Raw genomic sequence first — 24847 nt, forward strand, 5'->3', positions numbered from 1 at the left:
TGAGCGAAGCGGCTGCTGTTGGCCAGCGGGAATTTCATTTGGCCAAGAAGCTTCGTGGCGTGCGGGCGTGTTGCTGAGCCGGAAAATGCGCGCGTAAACCGTATTAGATGTGTGAGAAAATTGTGGCCCGCAACGGGAAAATTGGCAGAGCAAACAAGCGAGTGTGTAGCGTGCCATGTGCTTGTGTTTGTGGAGTGCGTGAATGAAGTGCCACGGAATCGTAGCGGAAATCGTTTGCTAGCCCATCGACTGGCCAGCCAGTGCGGGTAATTGCCGTGGCTAAAACACCATCTTGGCCAGCTTAATAAACGGTTCGGAGAAGCGAGACATCTCGACTTGATGAACCTTTAAAATCCGATGTGGCGTTCATCGCTTTAAAAACGCTACCAAAAAGCGCGTGGAGTATGCGGCGTATACGCAATATGAGCTTGTTGAATAAGCTCAACATAGAAGTGAAACACTCGGCGTATACGCAATCTTAACCAGTTTTGATATCCGAAACACGCAGCGTACACGCAACCTAGCCAAAGACAGATTTATTTCGTCCTTAGAGTTGTTAAATCAATAGCAAACCGTTTTGGGAAAGTTTCACTTTTTGGCAGTCGCTCTTTTGTCCTTTGCATGCGTTAATGTCCTTTTGCAACAGTCGCCTAAGTAATTGCAAATTGCGTGCCGCAAGTTTACAAGTTATTTCCTTTCTCTCGCTCTCTTTCTCTAACTCTGCCACCCCTTTTGACTGCAGCAATTTGGCTAAGAGCTTGCGATGGCTTCGGGGGTTGCGGGGGCGGTTAGGTGGGTCAAAAGGCGCAGCCACACGACACCAGGAAACAGCCGCAGCACAGCCACACAGCCACCAACCTACCACTTCCAACCTGAATTCTCTCCAGCCTCGAACCACCAACCAAACGCCGCAGTCAATGCGGCTAGACCAAGAGCTCCAGCGGCAGCAGAAAGTCTTCGTTTGGCTTGGCCGTGGCTTTAGAACACAAAAAAATACATCCGTTAAGACAGAAAATACCCTGTGAACCCAAAGTAAAAACAGAATTACGATTCGCACTTAAAAATCCATTTATTACCAAAAGCACTCTCGCAGTTTTAAGAAATATTTCAGAGCAAGTGAATAAAACGTGTTATAAGTTTAGTGCAAGTGTTTTTAACTTTTAACAGCACAAAAGTTTTTGATGTCAGTTGTCACCGACGGGTTTATAATTCAACGTTGAAACCAAAAGTTTTGAGTCTTATTTGCAATAAATAATAGTGGAATACTCTTATGATAATTAGGTTTCGAAAGTAAATTACTTTAAAACTTTATTTAAAAGATAGAAAAACCTCTCTTGTCTGCATAGTCATTATCGCAAATACACATTTAACAAAATAAATTGTTTATGGTTTCCATTGATTCATCCTCCGAATTGCAAACAGAGCCAATCGTTTTCTGGTAAACAACTTTTTTCTCGCTAAATCATTTCTGCGGTTTGAGCTTCAATGTTTACTGAAGAGGAAATCCGATAAAATTGAACATATAATTTTCCTCTTTTTTAGAGTTAAATTTTTTTTTTAAAAACTATTCGCTTTGACTTTTTGTCAGTTTTTCCGACTCACTTAAAATTGGCATGTACCGTGAATAAAAATGTTTTGTTTCGACTTATCTCAAATTATAATAGTAAATGGTTGTAAAAACCACGCATTGCGGTATCAAGAACTGGATTTTCCGTCATAGTTCTTTCTTTATTGCTTAAAATAATCATTCATAAAGTTATGACCATTTGGTTTCTAACTTTCAAGGGTATGCATAACTTCGTTTTCGACCTAGAGTTAACCTTTCTCTTCGCCGCTCTATTTTTTTGCTTATCGATTTTCGACGGTTGACTGACGTCGGGACTTTGGGCCAAAACTTGAGCCGTGAGCCGGCTAATAATGCTCAGTAGGTCAGCGCCGCGGCAGTTTGAAGTGCGTTAGAAGCAACAGTGGCCAACGGCGTACTGGCTGAAACGAAACCGAAAACTGGCACAGCCCAGAAAGAGACAGGGATGGCTGGAGCGAAAGAGACGGGTTGAGTTATCGCGGCAGAGGGAGGGGGAGCACGAACCGCTGGCTCTACTTGAGGCGTATAAAAATAGCAGCCAGCTCGCACACAAACGCAGTGGCAACTTCAAACGCGCTTGGCCTACTTTTCTGGGTAATGGGCTTGGGACGTCAACTGCTGTTGGTCCTGCTCCTGCTCCTGCTGCTGCTCCTTCTCTGTTCACTCCTCCTTGCCACATACCGCTTTTCAGCGCACCCGTTAACCGCAACCAAGTTAAATGAAGCACACTCACAAACATCGAGAAAAACAAAGGAACTAAGTACGTTATGAAGTTGTTGGTTGCAGCATTAGTTGTTTTATTCGTGGCTTTGACTCTATTTATATCGATCAACAATAGTTTAATTAGCTGTGATTGAAATTTCATAAATGAAACACTATATTCACTAATATTTTGATCAGTGCACAATCAAGGGGGCTACCTCCACACGCAAATTACCAAAGGCAAAGAGGAGCAGAGGGAACTGGTGAGTTGCTGGAGCAGGCCGAAGCACAGGATTCTGCACAAGCGGCGTTAATCATACGCATCGTGTGCCAATCCGTGTCCAGCGAATGCAAAGTCAATCAGCGTTTAATTGACAGCTGCAGTCACTGCCAGATACGCTCAACAATGGGCCGAAAGCCGCCCAGCAAGCGGCACTCGGAACAGCAATTAAAACGGAAACCCACTGAACAGGATTTTGGCTTTGGTTACGCTTTTGGGTCCTGCTGCCTGTGAAGCAGGTCATTAGTGTTCCCCGAAAGTGTAGAAGCCTCCCGTGCAGAATCGATTCCGAACGTATTTTTTGATTAATGGTTCGTGCTAAGGTTGACGTATCAATTGTGTGCGAAAAGTATATATTATTACTGCTCTACAAATTTAGTGAGCTTAAATAACTTGAAAAACAAGATGTACATTCAAAAAATAATATTGAATTTTAATCCAACAAGCCAATGTAGAATACAATACTACAATTAGAATTTGGCACCCACATTGGCAGACGCTTTAAACATAAGCTACAAAATAATAATACATCTCCCTTTACGTTTCGATTTATAAACTTTCATTCCAAGACTTAAGACTAATTGGCTTTATCGAACTTTTTTGATGAGACCTTATATGAAAACAACTTTTCTTGCCCTCTACACAATTAGCTGTTGTATTGGCTGCTGCTGACCAGAGTTTGTTTTTCGGGAAAACTGGAAACCGCAGAACAAGTTCAAGTCGGCTTAGGACCGCCTCCTGATCCCCTCCCCCTTCTTACCAGCATCTGCCCCCATTATTAGCCATATGGCTGTCAGTGATTGCTGGCAGTTGCTGCGGCAGCTCGAAACTTATCGCTCGATTGCAGATTGTTTCTCGACTGCCAAGGCGGCGCCGCAAAGTATGCAGCACTAAGTAGTCGTTGGCCCTTCTACTTTCTCCTTGCTTCCTTGCTTCCTTTCTTCCTGCCGTGTCATGGCATTTTCCAATTAGAACTGCCTTCTGGCCTGGCCAAGAGGAAAGCGAACGGGGGGAGCACAGGACTGGTGCCAAACATGCGTGGCACGTGAGCGGCAAAGGTAAAAACTTCTCGTTTCCCATGTGCGTGTGTGTGCATGTAAATTACAAAATCGTGCAAAAAAGGTGCCATTAAAAAGGCTGAAAGAGCAAAACAACAAAAAAAAAAAAAGGAACAACAACACCCAACCAACGCACAAATGGTGACTTCAAAAGAACAGCGAGTTGTGCATGCTCTAGCAGACCTGTTCAAACATTTATGCGGTGAAAAAAACATCTGCTGACAGAAGGGGCCGCTATTGGATTTCCCAAATAAAAAGGATAAACATGGGTGAAACACTTTTTTCTAATATACAATGTAATAAATTATAGGTAGAAAGGAAATCTCTTAAACTGATATTTTTTAAAGTGCAAGATTGACCATAAATAGCGAGAAGAAAGAGCAACAGTAACAAAAATTGTTTATATTTCTAATTATATTATATTTCTACCTTTCTAAATTTATAATAATACTTAAATGTGTGCTTTAAAATTATAAAGCCAAAAAGGTGGTTGCATGAAAAATACTTTATGAAAGGCAAAACTCTTCCAATTTTTTTCTCCTGGCTAATTGGAGTACTTTCATCCTTAATAACAGTATTACCAGTTAGTAAAATGATTAAATATGCCATTAGAATTCATTAGGCGAAAGTATCCTCTTTATATACCCCGGATTTAGGGTATTTTGCAAGGAACGTTGAATGTTATGCTTGGCAGGGCAGCAATTTAAATTCTCGCTTCACGCCCGTGACACGCCTCTGCTTCTTTTCACCTCCCAGTCCCTCCCCCTCTCCCCTTTCTGCCACCCCATAAAGTTTTGTCTCCGCTGGCATTGCGTATACGCCGCGTACTCTCCACCCACCAATAAACATACTCCGCCATGCGTTGCGTATACGCCGCGTACTCCCCGTTCACCCGCCTCGCCCCACCAACAAAAAACTGATGTTATGTGCGTGCGTGCGTGTGGTGCATAATTACAGGTGCGCTGTGCTGTTGCGGTCGTGGATGATGCGGCTGGAGCTGGCGGCGCCAGGAGCCCAGTTCCCGGCCCATAATTGTCGGTTGAATGACTCTCGATGCGATAGCAATAACAGCACTGAAATCAGCCGCGCCGGCAACCATAATACAGTACACCACGGTCCCATTTGACGGCGAGCAGTAGAACCAGCAGCGAACCAATTGCCAACAGCACCACCGCTCAAATTTTCGGACATTTGCGACATGTTAGCAGCGACAAGGCGAACGGACAACACAACAACAACAACAACAACAACAACAACAACACAACACAAGGAACAATCGTCAGCGAGATTGAATAAAACTACAGGAGGGCAAAGGAGAGGATCACCTTGGGGATCATTGGGACTTGCAGCCGGAAGAGAAGATGGTACTCAGCACCGAGTGGTCGCAGGTGGAGGTCATCGATCTGATCAACGATGGCAACGGCCTGGGCTTCATCCTTGTGGGCGGTCGAAGTACCGGCGTTGTGATCAAAGCCCTAACGCCGGGGGGCGTGGCCGAGCGAGATGGTCGGCTGCAGTTGGGCGATCATCTGCTGCAGATCGGCGAGGTCAATCTGCGGGGCTTCAGCTCGGAGCAGGTGGCCACAGTTCTTCGTCAGACCGGAGCTCAGGTGCGTCTGATTGTGGCGCGGCCGGTGGAGCCGACGGCCATCGATTACCAAACGCTGGCCTGTCAGGCGCCGATTATACCAACTAAGCTCCTCTCCGACCCGGAAGAACTGTCGCGTCATCTCTTCCAGAATCCGAGTTTCGCCACCGCAGCAGCAGCAGCAGCAGCCGCAGCAGCAGCAGCGGCAGCGGCAGCAGCTGCAGCAGCAGCAACGGGTGGTACCAGTGGCGGCGGCTTGGATGTGGCCAGCCTGGTGGGTCTGGTGCGCGGTGGTCCCGCCGAGGGTTCGGCCCTGTCCGCCGTTGAGTCACCGATGCCACCAACATCCACTGGTCACCTGCAGCTCAGCGAACTGGGCGACTTGGCCGACTTTCCACTGCCTCCGATTCCGGGCGGGAATCAGCTGCTCAGCGAATCCGGCGCCGGGCAGAGACCTTGTCCGCGTCTGGATCTGGACATAGTGCCCTTCTCGATACTGTCGCCCCCGCCACGCCCCGCCCTGCAGCTGCTGCCCCTGGAGACCCAGTGGCGATCCGTTCAGGATCAGCACCAGCACCAGCACCAGCACATTGAGACTGTGATAGCCGACAGCAAATGCCAGCTGTTGGCCAACGAAGGTGGCAGAGGAGATGGCGGCGGAGGAGGAGGTGGAGGATCCGTTTCGGGTTCGGGTTCCGGATCACCCGACTCGTACATGGACTCCCCGGAAACGGAAACGTACGTGGTGGAGCTGCACAAGAACGTTTACGGACTGGGAATCACGGTGGCCGGCTACGTGTGCGAGGAGGAGGATCTCTCGGGGATCTTCGTGAAGAGCATCATCGAGGGCAGTGCCGCGGAGACGAGCGGTCAGATCCAGATCAACGATCGCATCGTGGCCGTGGACGGACGATCCCTGTCGGGGGTGACCAACCACCAGGCGGTGGAGCTGCTCCGCAACACCGACATCGAGGTGCACCTCACCTTGGAGCGATTCCTGCGCGGCCGGAAGTACGAGCACTTGCAAGTGGCTCTCACGGAGATCAAGGGAAGCTCCGGGCACTCCGGCCTGGATCGGAATCAGGACAAAGACCCGGATCAGGAGTCGCAGCTGTCCATGCCCGGTTCGCCGTCGATAGCCACTCTGAGTTGGCTGCCACCCAAGTCGCTGGATGCCGATTCGATAGCCACCGAAGGAGACGATGTGGTGGAGGCGGAGGATGTGGGCGTGTCGGGAGTCGAGGATGAGTGCATCGAACTGCCATCCCGCGACACCGTCGAGTCGAACATGTCGCACGTGCTGGACCGCAGTGACCACAGCAGCGGCGGCGGCATCGGTGGCATTGGTGGGCCAAAATCCAAGATTAGTCCCACAGTTCCACTCACGAATGGCCGGAGTTTGAGCCACCTGGCCGATGACAGTGGCAACGACACCGACGAGCAGTGTCCAGAGCCCGAAACGGAAATGGCCAAGGCCAAGGCGACGAAGGCTAGAAAGGGATCCCGGCCAGATTCGGAGAGGGTTTTCAATCCTCCGGATGATCTGGTGGCGGATAGCGATACGGATCCCGGCCAGATGGCGACGCCCACGAACGAGGCACCGGTGGTGGCCAGGGCGGCCAGCCCGACGGCCGCCTCGCTGCGCGTCGCCTGGAAAAGTGAGTTTCCCGACAGTGAAATAATAGTTGCCGAAATAAATAAACTTTCAGGTCTAGGGATCAGCCTCGAAGGCACCGTCGATGTGGAGTGCGGCATTGAGAAGCGTCCGCACCACTACATCCGCTCCATACTGGCCGACGGGCCGGTGGGTCGCCAGGGCATCCTGCGACCGGGCGACGAGCTCCTCCAGGTGAACGAACACAAGCTGCAGGGCCTGCGGCACATCGAGGTGGTCAAGATCCTCAAGGAGCTGCCCGCCAGGGTGAAACTGGTGTGTGCACGCGGCACTCACGTTCCCTCCGTGATCAATACCTCGCAGAATCCGGAGGCCTTCGAGACGCGCAGCCTGCTGCCCGGTGGCCACCAGAGTCTCCAAAATCTGCTGAGCAAGGCGCAGTCGGAGAGCTCGCTCTACACGTCCAGCACGGCGACTTTAACGGATGCAGGAGGAGCAGGAGCAGCTGGAGGAGCAGGAGGATCGGGCGGGAATGCGGCTGGAGGAGCTCGCTCCAAGTCACTGGAGAACGTGTCGGGCTTGGCCCTGTGGAGCTGCGAAGTGACCGCCGTGGAGATCGAGAAGACGGAGCAGGGCTTCGGCTTCTCCATACTGGACTACCAGGATCCCCTCGACTCGGAGGGCAGTGTGATCGTGATTCGCGGCCTGATACGCGGTGGTGCTGCGGAGGCAACCAACGAGATTTACCCAGGCGATCGCCTCATGAGCGTCGGCGATCGCCTGCTCCAGGGCCTCGAGCTGGACGAGGCGGTGTCCATCCTGAAGGGCATGCCCCCAGGACTCACGCGCCTCGGCATCTGTCGGCCGCTCTCCGCCTCGGACAGCAATAGCAACAGCAATATAGCCTCGCCACTCGGCGATTCCGCCAGCACATAGTGGCAGCCCCTCCCCGACGGCCACCAGGAGTCGGAGGTTCAACTGGGAGCAGGAGCGGATTCGGAGCGGGAACTGGAGCAGTTTGCATTATGTGAGTACTACTTTGCTTTATTTTATACTTGTATATATTTTAAAAATTCTCAAAAAGATTCCCATTAACTCTTACATTATTCTGCATATGAAATAATAAAAGCCCCTATTTTAATATTTGATTTCTTAAGAGAGAGGTGGAATTAATCAATGATAATTTAAGATCTCATTGGAATCATATTTCGACAAGCCATAGCCACTATATTAGATAGAATTTTCCAAAAAAACTAGACAAAAAAATTATTGAAAACCTTAAAAAATTAAGCTATCCACAAAAATAGATTCAGCCAACATCTACTAATTAAAATTGTTTGCTTTGTTTAGTCTACTGATTTCTAAAGTGTGTGAGAAAATTAATTGCCAACAGACCTGCTCAATTTACAAGTTCAACTAAATTCCCACAAGATCTCAAAAATTTCATGCTGAGAGAAAATCATTAAGTTCTGGGTAAAATTAAAAGGCACAAATATTCAGAAAACATTGTGTTTAAATACAAAGCAATTTCAATTCAATTAAAAACTCTTCTCAAGAAGGCCAACCAGATTTCACTTTAGGTTTACTGATTTTTTGATTGATTGGTGGCACAGCTGCTGCCAAAAGTCAGTATGAATGCGAAATTTCCATTGATTCAACAAAGGAGCGAGTTTTTATTAAATTGTCACCTGTCGCACCTGGCGCCAATTTCCCTTCAGGATTTTCCTTTCCACTTTCTCTTCATGCGGTGTTAATCAAGTGACAGTTTATTTGTGCTCGGATGCGTGGATACCTTTTTCGGGGATGGATGGCCCAGCCTGACAAATTGTGCCGCTCCAGTGAGCCCCCAAGTCAATTTCCTGATACCATTTGGGGTTACCCCGAAAATATATGTGAGATTTCATTTTTAATTGTTGCCCCTGGTGACGCCCAAAAGTCATTTCAAAAAGGTAGCGCCCACTTTTGGGTGGGAATCGGAAAATAAATGTGGATAAGGGCCATTGTCGAATTGATGACCGTTGGATGTGCTTTTGAAGTTTATTGCTCATACGCCCTGTCTGGCCAGCACAATATTCACAGCCTGTCTATTTTCTTCTTTCATTTAGTGTATGTCTTCATCTATATATATTAACCGCAGCCTTTTCGTGTGGCTAATTTGAAGGCAACCTTTTGGCCTAAATGCCTGCTACTTTTCTTTATAAATATATACCAATTTGGTTTGAATTTTTAATAGGTTATCATCAAAGTTGAAAGTCATTTAAAATTGTCCCTAAATATAATGAACATGCGTGTGTTTCCAAAATTTCAAACTCAACTATACTTCATTCCGGCCCTAATAATAACTCCTTGAACAACTTTCAACCATGTTTGCTTGTTAGCTTGCCTAATTCTTGTTATGAGCTTAGCCACACTTCCCTCCTTGTTTAATTTATTAAATTTGCAATTAAACAGAGAGAAAATGGCAAGGCGTTTGACATATGCTAGAAACTTTTAATGCCCAACACCTAAAATGCTGAGACCAAAGGGAGAAAGTGTCTGGACCGAAACTTTCCCTCAGTCGGTGGCGAAAAGCAAGTTTTGTCCACACAGTTTCGGGGCTTCCTTTACGCATAAATAATTTATGCGTAGATATGTATATAGTAAGTGCGAAACTTTGACAAGAAGGAACGAAGCTGGACGAAGGATAAACTGGAAATTACCACTAATCTCCTGGGTCGACATTCTCGCTTCATGTTAGCCCCATAAATAGTAATTATCTTAATTGGCTCTCGCCGTTCGCATTCATAATTTACAATTTGTCTGGCTGGCTAGCTGGCTGGCTTTTGTTTAAAAAATCATTATATAGCAATAGTTGGTCAGCATAAATTATAAGGGTAAACGAATGCTGACGCTGCCTTGGCCAACTGGCCGTCAAGTTGGTCGATGATTTATGCATGTGGCGATGGCGAAAAGTTTCTTGCCCCAAACTAGTTGCAAGTTCCACGTGGGAGGTTCCAGGTGCGAATCAGGTCGTCTGGGAAGCGAGCAAGTGGCGGCGGAATAATAAAAGCTCGCCCAGCAATTATAAAAATGTTTGCTTCATGTGCGAAAGCCGACGGTGAAATTTTTTCAATATACGAGTTTGTATTTTATATAATGTACACAGAAGCCGTATTGAGTTGTATGTACCCGCGGTTATTTATGCGAGTTTGTGTAAATATTTGGCTGGATAGTCGTTTGTTGTTGTTTGGCCGTTTAATTAATTGGCTATTAAAAGTGTTGAAAATTGAAAACAAAATTTAACGCCACTGGAGCAGCTACAACAGCATAAATATAGAACAACCCGAACCCACCGGATTCTGTGGGAAAAATCAGCAAAATAGCAGCCCGAGCAAGTTGTTTGAGTGAAATGAGAATTAAGAGCTTTTATGTAAATTCAGGAATTAAATACTTGTAATTATATTGCTTTTTGTTGCATCAACTATCTGGAAACTGCAAAAGAGGGAAAGTAAATTTCGCTGAGCAAATAGCCTGGTCATCACTTTCCCACAATAAGCGAATTAAATTCTCCACAACAACCCCATGGATTCCTTGTACGCCTTTGTTTACCATGGCGAACAAAATATTTACGCAATCAAAGTATAATAACAATAACAAACAAAGTTTTATAAAGGCATTATTATCAATATTTAGCAGGGAAAACAGTGTTTTTCTTGGTGGAACTTTTACGCGGGAATAAAAAATTGTACCACTTCTCCTAAAATAGAAGCCATGTTGACATTATACAAAATGATTTTTTTTTTTTTTTTTTTGTAAAATTTTAAAATTAATATTACCTGAAATAAACGCACTCTGTATGTTTTTTTTTTAATAATTTCTACAAATTCTAGTTAGCGGCTGATAAAGTTTAATTTACTAGAAATCATAAAATGTTGATTTCTGAAAACAGCTAAGTTTTTTTGACGGTTTTTCTGTTGCCTTCAACAACATTTTTAATTAATGAGGCCTGCGTCATGCCCCAGAATTTTCAAAATCATGAATTGTTTACAGTTGGCAGCTTAGCAAGTCTGATTCGCTGGCGTTGCATTTTAAATCAAATTAATGTAAACAATGACAGGGATGTCAGGTGGTTGGACAGTTTGCCAGTTTGCCAGTTGCAACAGCGATAATAATGATTCAGAAACGACTGACAGGCGGCAGAAATTGTGTTTGTTGCGTTCCAATTTTACAAATGTAAATATGAAATACCAAAAACATAATTCCACTGGCGAACATGTGCGGATGATTAATGCTAAAGCTTCTTTCTTTGTTGCAAGGCACTTGCATTTGCATTTGCAGTTTCAATTTGCTGATTGCAACGGCATGGAAAGCCCATCAAAGAAATCCGCCAAGGAATTTATAATTTATTCAACTATTTTAGCTTCCTAATGCATTCTCCTCATCGCATTCACAAGCGAAGGAATCAATAAATGAAACTATTTGTTGATTGAAATTCTTGATTGATTCAAGAAAATTACTCAAAGCAAATCAAATAAGGAATTAACTACTTAAGCTTGGCATGGCAATCGTATATTTGAATAAGTTAGTTGTTAATAGTTTGGCAAAGTTTAGAGAAAACTTCAGCATTGAACAGAAAATATCAAATTGTACCAAAAACATTCTCAGATAGTTTTCTATCTGTGATTTTCTTTGTTTTGTACATAAATATCTAGTGTGTGTTACACATCCGAACGAACCCCAAGGAAAATGTTGCATTTCCTGCATTCAGAATTGTTTCATTAAAATGGCTCTGTGCCTGATTGCCGGTTCTTCGAGGATATTTGCGCTTGCAAGTATAACAGACTGCAAAAATAATTACGGCAGAACAAAAAACTCATTAAACGCATAGCACACACCGCAAACACAGCCATCAGTGGGTGTGTGTATGTATGTGAGTGTGTGTGTGTGTGTGGGTGAGCTTTCTAAATTTCCACAGCCCTGCCTGCCTTTCTACCATTTCCGTTTCCTTCGCCCAGGAGTGTCGAGCATGCATGGAAATCTATCAACGTCTGTGCCTGGAAGGCACTCTCACAGTTTTTCAGCTGGAATGCCTTCCTTTGTGCACGGAAAACAATTAAAATCACTTCAACATTGCAATATTAATAATTAACTGGTGCAGAGATTAAAAGATGCTTCGGTAGATTAAATTCTATATAAACTAAAAACTAAATGCATTTTATCAAGATTGTGTACTCAAATAATTAAAAGATTTTCTATGGATACATTTTGGTAGATTTGCATTAGAATTCATTTTCAAATGGTGTTAGGGTTAGTTTTGAACTTTAGTATTTCATTCGTGAGAGTGAACAGCCTTACATGTATTTTGATTTCAATATTTTATCCATTGGTATCGAAATTTTCGCTCTCTATTCGTATGTAAGCACGTAAAGCGGGTCCCGGCACAAAAAACATTTATTTAATGCAACAATTGTGTAGATGAGGCAGCTGCCGGATCCGGGGAACGGGAATGGAGAAACAATACCGGGGCAAGAGCATAATACAGATAGCGGCAAGGAAGCAAGGACCTGATACTTTCCCCCTCCTCCCTCCTCCCTCCTCCATTTCTCCCCTCAATTTCCACCTTCTCCCTTGGCTTGCCCTCTTTGTAATTGTCTGTGCATGAACTTCAAGCTTACACTTTGCAGCAGAGGCAACAATCACAACAGCAACAGCAACAACAACAACAACAGCAACAACAACAAGTTGCTGGCTTTATCTTGGCATATCGACAACAAGCTCATCATCCCGTGCTTTGTAAGTCCACATCGCGTATACGCCTCGTGTGCTCGGTGCACTCTTGAATGCGTCGAGAATGAGCTTGGTTTTACTTTTCTTTTTTGAATGAGCACCCTATAATTTGTGGGAAGATCGGTCATGTTTGGTGTATTGAATAGATTATTGTTAATGATGCCGTCAAAATATGTTTACAGAGTGCATTTTTCTATTTATCTTCTATTTAGAAATTCAAAAATAAATTTTTTGGAATTTAGAATAAGTTACAAAGTTTACTATAGTCTCAATACAACTTTTACTGCTCTGTTTTCAATATAAACCACTTCCCAACATTTCTTTTTAACTTTCTCTTTGCATTGCCCTCCATACGGTTCAATTAAAAGCTGATAACGACAAGCAAAAAATCTGCTGTGTTTGGCCTTCTGTTTGCTTCCATTATTTCAATCTTCTTTTGGTCTTGAAGTTATTTTTCTCCATTTTTTGAGGGCCCGGCCCTCGGGTGAAGTGCATAAACTCGTATCGAGTGCTTCGCGATGTCGCGATATTTATCTGGCCTGTCGCTTTTGGCCGTTAATACGCCAGGACCTACTTAATAAGCCCGAAAGCAAGAGGGGAATGGCAGCGCTTTAAAAATACATAAAAATTAACTGCTGACGCAATTGCCAGGGGAGGAAACTTGTGGCGGGAGCAACGGAAAGTTGGCGGTGGATGAGCTCGAACAGCCAGCCGTTCGTTCCGCTGACGCACTCACTGCTCATAATTCCCATAATTGACAATGCCACTAGGCCAGCAGCCCGACGCCCTTAATTTTTAGGCCCTTTATCCCTCTTGGCTGTCATAAAATTTGTAGCCGGCTCAACTGGCAGCTTATAAATATTTGACGATTTGCGTTCGCCGACTCGTCAACTGATTTACTCAACTTACTTAAATACAAATTACCCTGCTGCAGCGGCCACGCCCACTTCCCCTCTGCCTCTTGCCCCTTCTTTTTTTGCCATATCCAGTTGCTGGCCCATAATAAATATGGTAAATAATTTGCGAATTCCGTGGCCCTGGCGAGCCAGGATCGGAGTCCTTATTGATTTTTCTCTGACTTTGTTAGGGCTCTGTGAAAAACAAAGGGGAAACATATGTTTTCATATTTAATTACACCCATTCCACATTCCACAGTGTGTAAGTGTACGCGAGTGTGTGTATTTGCTGCCTGGGCGTGTGTGTGTGTGTGTGGGCGTGGACCTCCTGGTGAGTGTAAGTGTTTTATGAGCCTTTTGAGTGCCTCTTTTTTGCGTTATGGCCAAAGCGGCAGGTTGCAAGGTAACAAGTGTTGATTTCAGCTTTTTATCTGATTGAATAGGTGCCACAAAATTTCAGAGGCAATGTACCTCATACCTGAATTATATTATCATATATATTAAAAATCAGTTAGTAAAAAAAAGGAAAGAACTCCTTGGCTTCTTTGTAAAAACTAAAGTTATATTTCAAAATTATAATTTTTGTTTGCTTGAATCCTTGAGCATCAAAGGAATAGTAAAATCTCACCGGAAAATTTCAGCTGTTTTCAAGTGCAAAGAGGGCACCACAAAGACTGCTTGTTTGCCCATTGATTGTGGCTCTTTCAGGTTAATTAGGTTTGTCGTCCTGCCAAATGTGAATCAAGTGCAAAATTGCGTGCATTTGTTCTTGGCCAGACTCTTAATTGCAGTGCAAACGGACCGCGAAAACGGGCCTTTGGCTGTTTTTCCACTCGCTCACCTGTTCACCGGCTCAAATGCAACGTTCCCCCCACCCCAACCGTTGCCCCCTCGCCATTCGGAAGCCCCTCTTTTAAGCCCACCTCGAGTTGTTTGTGCTGCATGCGAGGCCAAAATGTTCCCAGCCACTGTGGTTGCCAGATAGGCCGTAAGCAAACACACGCGACGTCATCGAGAGCTCATTGTGCATGCCAAGATTACCGCCCAAATGAACCGACGACCTGAACCCCACCCCACCCCTCCGGAAAATCTTCTGCCCTTCCGGTCATCGTTTGCACAGCAGTTCAAAGTTTACGCACTGCCAATACAGCCGATGAACCAGTAATGTGCAGTGATACACATAAATGCACTTAACAGAGAAGTTTTATATACGTTTTAAAAGAAATATCAAACAAGAAAAGATTAGATCAGAGAAAACTAATTCCTTAGATGTCAAGCATTTCGTTCTCGAACTATTTCTTTTCTTTTATGCTGATACTGTTTGTACAACCAAAATATAAATGTATTGAGTGTTTGTAGAATGGCTTTAGTGCGAAAAATCCACTTTATTTGAATAAAATAATAAATTGCTTTATTGTCCATCCATTTAAAATAAAAAGACGGGATTAAGTCTGTGGCCTGGAAAACTTATTTCTGTTTACTCGTATTTATATATTTTCACAATATCTTGTTTGAATAAAAACAGTTTCAGTGTGGAAATAATAATGCTGCTGATGAAGAAGAGCAGCTCTTCTGCAGTTGGTGTTATTGTTTCTGTAGCTACTCATTTTGTTGCTATATGCTTCCACAGAACTGTAGCTTTTGGTCAAAGCCAACAGAAACATTGAAAGTGCACGAACATTTAAACTTAAGTGCAAAAATGGTAAAATGTCACGGTGTTAACACATTGTTGATCTTCTTAACCGAAAGAATGTGGCAATGAGAAGTGATAAAATTGGAAAATTAAATAAGAAAGGAAAGTAAACCATATGTTAAACGTGTCAGTTAAAAATTGCAGAATAAGCTTAAAGCGATGTGTAAAAAACTGTATAGCTTTGGTTTGAGAAGTTTAAAACTTCTATGTGTACTAAATATCCAACAATCGTGCACTGCATCATCGCGTTTACGTAAGGGTTAAGTGTCGTTTGGTTGAGTTAGTGTTGATATTGTCGCCATCCATCCTGACATCAACTTCTACCCTACTTTTCACACCCTTGTCGCGTTTTTTAATGCTATTTCACAGCTATTGTTGTTGCTGTCAACAGAAAAATGCTTTCGACATAACGGTTCTTATATTGAATGAAGATGTACGGAAAAAGCCAAGATTGTATATATGTGTATGCAAGAGTATGTATGTATGCGACTATGCATACTTTATTCAGATATAGTGACATGCATTTTACATAAGCATATATTTGCACAGTACAACTTCTTTAACTCGAACTTGGTTAAAACTTATTTCAGGATTCGTTGACCCAATTTTATCATTCAAAATTCAATAAATTACAAAATATAAATTAATTTAAGAAATCAACATTATTTATTAGTATGAATTACTTACATTATGTAGGCCAAATAGTAATAAAATTTAAAAATACAATAAACTACGTTGATCATAGAATAGGTTATCACATTCCAAAGGGTTTAGTTAAGGTCACTTCAAAATATTTTATTCCTACTTGGGGTGCTATAAAAACTATCCCAATCCAAACTATTACAGTGCAGACAGTGGTTAGAGTTATAGGGACTCCTCTGTAGGTACACAGATGCATAAATTACGTATACGCCAAGGCAAGTTCAATCGGCGGTCGGGCGCTTGTGTTCTCCTTCCATCAGGACAACCACTTGACAATCGCAAGCAGCTCTCTCATCTCCTTGCCATCAGCACTCCTTCCGTTTTCCCCATTTTCCCCCACCCCCCGGCAAGTGTTTTCCGTATTTATATGCAATTTTTCTTCATCTTTTATGTATGCTCGTTGTCGTCGCCGGCTTTCATATCCTTTCCAGTCTTCTTCTATACAGTAGCTGCCAAGATAATAGAGTTTGAATACGAAATGTTGCTTCAATTTGTTGAACTTCTAATTCCCAAAGCCTCTTTACATAAATCATATAGTTGTTAAATCTTTCAAAAATCAATTAGTTTGTGTTTCCTTTTCTTTAGGGAATAAAACACAATACTAAATCAAATATTATTTGATATTTAATTTTAATTCACTGCCACTATTTTGACTTTAGCTGTATGTGTATCTTATGTATGCGTGTAGTTGTCAGCCAGCCGTTGCATGTGTAAGTCGCTGTAATGATATTTGTTATTTGTTTGTTTGTTAGTTTGCGTGTGCGTTGAAAGCATTGAAATGCCGTTTGTCAAACACGAATACAGCCACCCTGTGACCCCCCAAACATTACCCATCACCACCCACTCGTGCACTTTTCTAATGGCTAGCCTGAAGGGCTTTGGGGAAATTCGAAGGGCGGGGAAAGTGAGGGAATGCATTACAACTCGCTTACAACTCGCAGCGTGATTCAATTACCATGAGCTCGCTCTCGGATCGCATTTGCATAGGCTTGGCCCCGAGGCGATTTCCCTTCGCTCTCCCCCTTGGCTTTTCCCCCAACGCCTTTGTTTTTCCGCCTCACCCAGTTTCGCAGCCTGAAAGCAGGCAATGAAAATTTTAAGTGCACACACATGATATTTGAGTAGTTTCTGTCCATTTTGAGACTTGCCATGAATGCTCGTATTTTAAGTGCTCACTTATGCGTTTATTTAACTATATGCACCAAGTTTTATCAGCATAAAAACCAGAGTTTGCCCAGCACTTGAATGGTTGTGAGATAATCATCAGAGATAAGGACAATCATAAAGTTCTAAATCAAAGTACAAATATTAATTTGTTCTGTATTTGTTTAGATAAGTGAAGTATAATAAATAGTTATCAACTTATATTTACCTTTATGTTCACTTGTAAACTAATAACACGCATTACTTAATCAGCTACTTCTATCTAATTAAGTTTGGCCATAAATTACGGGTAGAGTCCCCAGTGAACTGTGGCTTGATCAAACTCGAATAAAATATGGATAATATATACTTAAATGTCCTGCGTCTCCGGAGTAAATCCCTTTGATTTGTGCCTACCAATTGGCTGGCCCAGGAGTATCGTTTTGCAAATTCAACATGCATATCGGATCTGTTCGGGTCTTGATTGATGACGATACTATCTGGTTGAAAGCGGGGAAAGGCGGGGTAAAGCGGGGGACTGAGGGAGAAGGAGGATGCCAGACATGCCACACAAGTAAGCCTGGCAATCGGGCATCTGTGTGTGCGTGCTCCTTGGAGCTTCTAATGTTCACATTATCCTGTCGGGGCTTCAACCAGACAAATTCTATTGCTTCTTGGTGTAAACCATACCACCGCACATCGAACAGATCCCAATTGTGTGCATATTATGTCCTCGAAATAACTTTTGCTTAGTCCACAGAAAGCCACAATTAAATAGGCTTTGCTGGAAACAATTGAATTAAATTGAAATGTAAAAAAACTTAATAGCAGTATAATTAATTGATATATTAAATAAATGTGCAGTTGGAAAAAAAATGATTTTAATAAATTTTGCAGATCCCACGCAAAAATGATAACGTTAGCATTTATAATTAAATTACATGAAAAACAAATTACGAGCAAGAAAAAGTTTATATTTTTTGTAGCACATTAAATGCGTTTTTAGCTAAATGCAAATTTGATGTTTCATCATTTAGTACTTAGCACATTATCTCCACCCATGACGGCAAATTTAAAACCACAATGACACGACATCAGAAATCAGAGCTCCGCTGGCACACAATTTGGCGATTTTCCTTAGTTTTTCCGGCACATTTTGACACCTTTTTTGCGCTGCCAAATTGAATGCAAATTGAAATTGATTTTGTGCGAATTAATTTCATGTAAGCGGCATTAAATTGTCGCACCGCTTTACTTGTTCTGCGGCTGCTGTCTGCTTTATGCAAAAGCGAAAATGGAAGCTGCCACAAAATTCCATCCCTGCTTGATTTGCTCCCCAACCCCTCCTTCAATTTAATCTGCCCCCCTTGTCAACCGATTGTGCTGCCTGTATTTGCACTTCATTTTCATATTTAAGTTCGTTTATTATGCGAATGTAATTAATTATAAAGTTTAGCGAGCATAAATTTAATGTTGCCATCACACCGACGGCTTGGCGGTGTGGCTGAAATTCCCAGCGGATGGTGGGGCAGTCGGGGGTTAATCGCAAAGCCATTGGCTTTTGTGGGTCAGTGTTGACTTGACACATTTGATGGCTGGAGGCCGATTAGCCGATGTTTGCAGCAGCGTAAATCAAGCGACTGTCACGCGCATCCAGATCAAATTGTTTCAATCGAGCGATAAATCAATCAGCGTAACAGATGTACACTCAGTGATTGTTAACTACACGTAGAGGAATATCTGAATAAACTATGGAAAATTAAATATTTTGACGAGCACTGCATTTCGCAATCAGCTGTTAATTTCCCTCGTTGACTTATTTTAGCTCTGGTTTTCCTCTGCCAATTCAGCATTTTAAAATGTACTTTGTTTATGCTAACGATTCCCTGGCGAATCATGAATGCGAAATTCCCGCCGACATTAGTCGCTTCCAGTCGCCCAGTTTGACTTTAAGTGATGGCTCTGCCAAAATCTGAAAAGCCAGCCACTGTGGCAGCAGCTGTTGCAGCCACAAATCTCGAATGCAAAGAAGCATTTTAATGGGTGTGTAGCACACTTTCCGGGGCCAAAAACCGAATCGTAGTCCTCGTTGGTGGCACTGCACTGAAATCAAAATCCAAAAGCCAAGCAAAAAGCAAATCAGCTGATCCGCCCTTTTCACTCATCGCAGTTCACAGACCGTAAATTATGCAACATGCTTTTAAGGCAAAGGCGGAGTGAAAGGCAAAGCTGGAAAAATGACTGTACAACATGGGCAGGGAAAAAACTGCCGATTTTCACACGGACAAGAGGAAAATAAAGGTTTATCGGGCCTGGCTAAAAAAGTAAAACGGGAAAGCCCAAGCAACAGCATAGTGACTAAGAAATATAGAGCAAAATGGTCAAAAATACAAATAATAATGACAAGACTAAAAAGGTTCCTATAAATTATATATTTACTGCTCACTTTTGACTGAGAAATTAAGAAACTTTTGCATAAATGTTAAGACACCTTTCATTTTAGTGTTAATCAAAAATTTTAACGACAAAGCCAAGTTTTAAGTGACAGATAAGGAAACCCATTAAAAACAGAAAGAAAATAGTTCCAAAAATTTTTTGGGGGCAATCCTTTGGGGGGCTTAGTTTGGAGACTCCACTTTTTTTTTTTTACCTTCCTCTTTTTATCACTTTGCTTCTGTCTCCCATTCTTTCCTTCAACCAACACATTGTGGGGAGGCGTGAGTGTAAGTGTGAGTGTAAGTGTGTGTGGGTGGGCTGTCAATTTTAATGGCTGGCCATGAAATTGAAATGCAAGCAATGAAAAATTCAAGCATTTCAACATGATGGACACTATGGCTCTGGCAATTTATAGCTCGGCCATTTGTAACAACGCCGTGCCAACATGGAAAACAATAATAATAATCACGAAAGCCGTAACATTGGGCATATTCCTAGCTGACAGTTGAATATCGAAGGCCTTGACGGCGCATTCGTTTCATTTCGTAATTAAAATTCCATTAAATTACCTTTTCCCTTTGTGTCGAGCCTTGGCATTTTTCTTCTGTCCTGCCCATTAATTAATTATTTAAAAATGCTTTGTTTGCCTAAGCCCTAATGTTGGTCAGAAATTGATTTAGTGATTGCCTTTTAATTGTCTTTGACACCATTGTATAATTTTATTTGTTGTATTTCTATTGACTTACATTTTTAATTAAACGCTTAGTTATTTTCATTTAATATGCATCAATTAATTATTCATATGGATAATCCTAAATCAAAATATTTTCTTTTTGTGAGCTGGTTAGAAAATACTTTTTTAATATGCAATTTCTTTGGCTGATAAACGAATATTATGCAAATGCAAATCAGTTCGGCAATCAAAGAAAACTATTTAAAATGTCATTGCATAATGGGCATTGGGGCTTTAAGTGTGACGGCTGGAATTTGGGGTATCCAGCTCACATGTCGTATACGTGATGCGTTGCGTATACGCCACCGTGACCTGTCAAAGCGAATCTGTTTCCCTTGGCAGTTGGCTTGCTTTTATGCCAACTTAACTCAATTTGGCCTTTGATAAGCTACACAAACTTCGTTGTTGCTTTTCTTGGTGTTCTTGTTGTTGTTGTTCCATCAAGCAAATTCGTTTTCAAAATCAGCATATAAATAAATTCGCAAGCCAAATAGAAGGTAAATTAAATTTATCTACGTCAATGGCTTGGCTCAATTGCCGTTGATAAACCCGGCAAATGGCATTCATGGCAGGCTATTTTAAGGCCATTAAAGGCAGGCCAAAGTGAATCCTTTTTCTTTACTCTTTTTTGCCCCAAATCCTCGGTCCGCATCGTTAAGGGAATGAAAACAGGAAGGCAAACGACATTTGCAGATAAGGTTTCACTCCCGATTTTTTATTTTTGCAGGGGGACAGTCCACATTTTTTTTTCTCTTCTCCTTTTTCTGGTCCTTCGGTTGTTCCTCTTGGCGATTTAATAAAAGTTGCGGCTGCAATAAAACGAAGGCGGATGACATAACAAGTCCGAAAGGAGCGACACGGGATGTGAAATCTGTTGCTACGGCCGAGCGGTCTTATCAACACACTCCACATACCAGGTCTACTAGGCCTTTTTCCTTTTTTTCGAGCAATGGAATTATTACATTTTTATGGGAGCCACCGCACAAAGCATCCGGCTCCTGTCCTTGACGCGTGCCACAAGACAATGGCATATTTCAACATGTCAGTGGCGCAACTGCCACTTTTAGTTCGAGCCGCTCGCTCGCTGGCTCTCTGGCAAATGGAAATATGCCCGAATAAATCATTTTATTGCAATACAATTTCGGCTTTCTGTCTGTGTTAAGCCCAACACCACAGGATTTCCATCACACGCTTTATACAGAAAGAAAAATTTAGAAGTGGCAGAATAACTTTTAGACTAGAAAAATATAAAAATAAACTACAAAAACTTATACAATATTAATTATAATTATCCATTTATGATAAGCTGTGAAGAATTTCTTTTTCAGCTTTATAGTTTCCATTCAGTTGTTAACTAAACTAGTTTAATGATATTTATTTCAGTATACTTAAAGACACATTGCCATCTCCGTATTGCTGAGGCATTTTATGCGGCCACTGGGAGGCCAAACACACACACTCACACACACATACCCTCACTCACTCACACAGTAGTAACACGTTACTTCAATATTAATAAGACCGTGTGGAGGCTGTCAATATGACATGGCGCCAAACTGCTGCCACCGGAAGTTGTCCAACGGGAAGCGGAAGCGTCGCCGTGCCCGAGCATCGCATTACATCGAGAGCGGGGGGCATTGCTCATTTTTTTATTATCGCCCAATCCAATCTCGGAACCGAGTTCCTCGGAGGAGATGGAGGTGCAATTGGCTTTCAAACTGCCACCGGAAGCAACAAGGCAACACTTCGGGAATGAAAGTTTGACGGGCTTTGAAGGGTTTGGGGTTCGGTGGGTTCAGTGGATTCGGTGGGTTATTGGCCACTTGAGGGATTGCCCTAAGCCAGATTTTGTGGACAGCAATTAATACTTTTACGGTCGGGACGGAAATTTAATTTAATTATTAATTAGCTGGGCCCGGCGTATTATGGCCATTAAGCCAGGCGCAAATCCAATTTAATTGCCTCGAACTCGAACGGCGAGCTGTCGTTGTTTAATTTGGCCCCTTTACTATTTTCCCTTGGAATGGCAAACAAAGCAAATAGCCGGGGCAGAAAGATCAAAGTCAATGCCCCTGAACTGTCCTCACCTTCTCGCCAAGTTTCCCAGCGAGAGTTTCCCCAAAGTTTGTCCTTTTCCTGCCGCCGTCGCAGCTTGAGCATGTTTCAACTCTTTCGCCTGCACTTTGCCATCCCAGTTGTTGAAATATTCATAATTGAAGTTTATTGTTTACCCTCGGATGTGTGCCACGCCCCCACCGCCACCCCGACGCCTCCCTTTTTGGTAGTTAAGGGGTCGCTTTGATTGTTTTGTGGCCCGGAGACCGTCGATAAGTTGGCCTGCAGAAAGTTCACAAACTTTTCAGTCTTTTTGTTTTAGTTCCCTTTTCAAGCGCTCTGGAAACTTTGATTGGCGAACAAAATGGCACAAGTGATTGGACATGTGCTTCATTTATTATACTGTATGCCTGACCTACTACTCTCCTTCCTCCCTTTCTTTTTTTCTAGAGGGTATCAGCTGTTGAACTAGCTTCAGGAATTTTAAACAACTTGGCGAACTTCTGCAATACAATAATTATTTTACTGGCCGTTAAAACAAAACCCAAAGTGCATTTTACGAGTTGAAGTTTCTGTTTTTCAGTAGTAAAAAACTTTTTGTATGAAAACTATTTAAATGGATTAGGACAGAGAAGTTCCTTCAAAATTATATACAAATTAAGAGCAAACAAGAAACCAAAAGAAAGCTTTATAAAAGTATAAATTCACTTTTTATTGTTTTTTTTTTACCATTTCTTATAACAAAATTGTCTTAAGAATAAATGCCCTGAAATCGACACTATTATCACAAAAAAGCTTATACAAAGTGCACTTTCACTTATTTCTCAATGGCAACCACAGAGTTCTTGTCAGTTTTTGTATGGCAAAAGGTCACGCGTTTCCCATTTCCGTTTCCCGAGTGTTCTTGACCGATTTTTGATAAATTGCTTTTGCCTTTGAGCGAAAGGAATAGAATGGCGCCTCGAGAACCCATCCCATTTCTTATTTCCTTTTTTTCAACTTGGAGCTTTAACGGCCGCTCCTCGTTTATGGGGCCCGCTTGAACGAGCTATTAAATATAATTGCGAGCAATTTGTACAATCTACTTAGGATATCATTTTTAATGCGACCACCCAGAGAAAAGCCACTGCCTCATTGCAATGCTAATTGCGGAGCAGCGAAAAAACCAGAACGACGGTAAACATGAAAAGAACAATAAGCACGAAACAATGGACTGTTTGCAATTTAAATTAACATTTTGAGTGAATCAAATAAAGGCGGAAAAGAGCCAGGTGACAAAAAGTGCTGAGTGGAGCAGCTAAATTGTTTTTGATGCCACCGTCGGCACTGCAGATGGTCAACAGATCCCCATTGCAGGCCAAATACCGGTGGGGAAAACACGGAAAGAGGAAAGCCCAAGCCAGATTTGCATAACACGTTCCACATTGCGGCTTCAATGGCTAAAAAACAGCCGAGTCCGAGATTCTGCCACCCAAAGCCCGCCGTGCAGTTGCGGCTGGATTTACTATATATATTTCAGCCTCCACTCGCCCAGAAATCCCTTCTCTATCCACATCTGGCTGCCGCGAAATATAAAATTCTGGCAATATCGTTAGCCATGGAAATCGACTGACCTCGACAATGGTTTACCCTGCATAAAGACAATTCAAGTTTTGAATAAATAATTGGTCAGGACAGACAAATAAAATCACACTAATTGCTTACCTCGAGTTCTAACTAAGATTTTATTTAGGTAAACTAAATAGTTTTCTAAAAAGCATTTAAAACTTTTTAGACTCAAAAATCCTTTATCTCTCTTATACTCCATTTGTAAATTGAAAATATTTATTGTTTTCCCAACTTAGTTTGCTGGCCACTCAATTTGTTTTAATATTCCTATTGAGCTGCTTACAACGTCTTGGCCACATTCATTTTTCATGCCCTGCGACAAGAGAAAAGTGGCGGGAAAACGATTTACATTTCACTTGCTTGAGATGCTTTATTGCGGCGCCGTGTTCTCTCTGGGCTATCTGTTCCCCCCTTTTTTTTTTTAGCTGACAACCTGGTCAAAGGACTCCGGGCTGTCCAAAACGCAAAACGCAAAGCCAAGGAACAAGGAACAAGGAGCGGCAAACAAAGGCAACAACAGCAAGGCAAACAAAAGTGGCTAAAAAGCAAAAGCTGCAAAAAAGGCCAAAGGCGGGGCACAAACTCTCTCACGAACATACACAAACACACACACTTACACGAACAGACACACAAACAAGACCGCTCGCACTGCCACTGCCACTCATAGATACATATATGCATGAAATTTCACACCCAGGGGCGGAGGTGAAGGGGTACGGGTTGATGGGTTGATGGCTGGTTTTGGGCTTCTTTCGGGGTGCACAAAACGGAGGGCAAGGGGAGCCGAAATGCAAATACACAAACAATGGCGGTGCGGGGGCTACTAAGCCAAGCTAAGAAGGTTTTGGTAAACAAATTTTACTGCCAACTGGCACACAAACAGCCCACACACACAAATAGGCAAATACACTTAGCCAAAAAAAAAAAGAATGGCTCTTAAGTAGCAAAACAATATAAAGATAAAGAAATTGATTGACAAAAAATATT

General features: G+C 42.7%; 1 protein-coding gene across 3 annotated transcripts in view; it reads left to right on the forward strand.

The window, feature by feature from the left end:
* The first annotated feature begins 59 nt into the window (after positions 1-59).
* The window catches only part of LOC108087316 (patj homolog), a 28583-nt gene continuing 3795 nt past the window's right edge, over positions 60-24847 (forward strand). Inside the window, exons 1-2 of one of the 3 annotated variants that reach the window (XM_017184642.2) lie at positions 60-311; positions 4583-7855. In XM_017184642.2, the coding sequence (XP_017040131.1) occupies positions 4987-7764 (2778 nt within the window). In that variant the 5' untranslated portion in view covers positions 60-311; positions 4583-4986 and the 3' untranslated portion in view covers positions 7765-7855. Of the gene's footprint in view, positions 7856-24847 lie in introns of all 3 variants that reach the window. The other 2 variants (XM_017184643.2, XM_043209071.1) reach the window with 2 other exon arrangements.

Source organism: Drosophila ficusphila, unplaced genomic scaffold, assembly GCF_018152265.1.
Source record: "Drosophila ficusphila isolate 14025-0441.05 unplaced genomic scaffold, ASM1815226v1 contig_791, whole genome shotgun sequence".
Lineage (NCBI taxonomy): Eukaryota > Metazoa > Arthropoda > Insecta > Diptera > Drosophilidae > Drosophila > Drosophila ficusphila.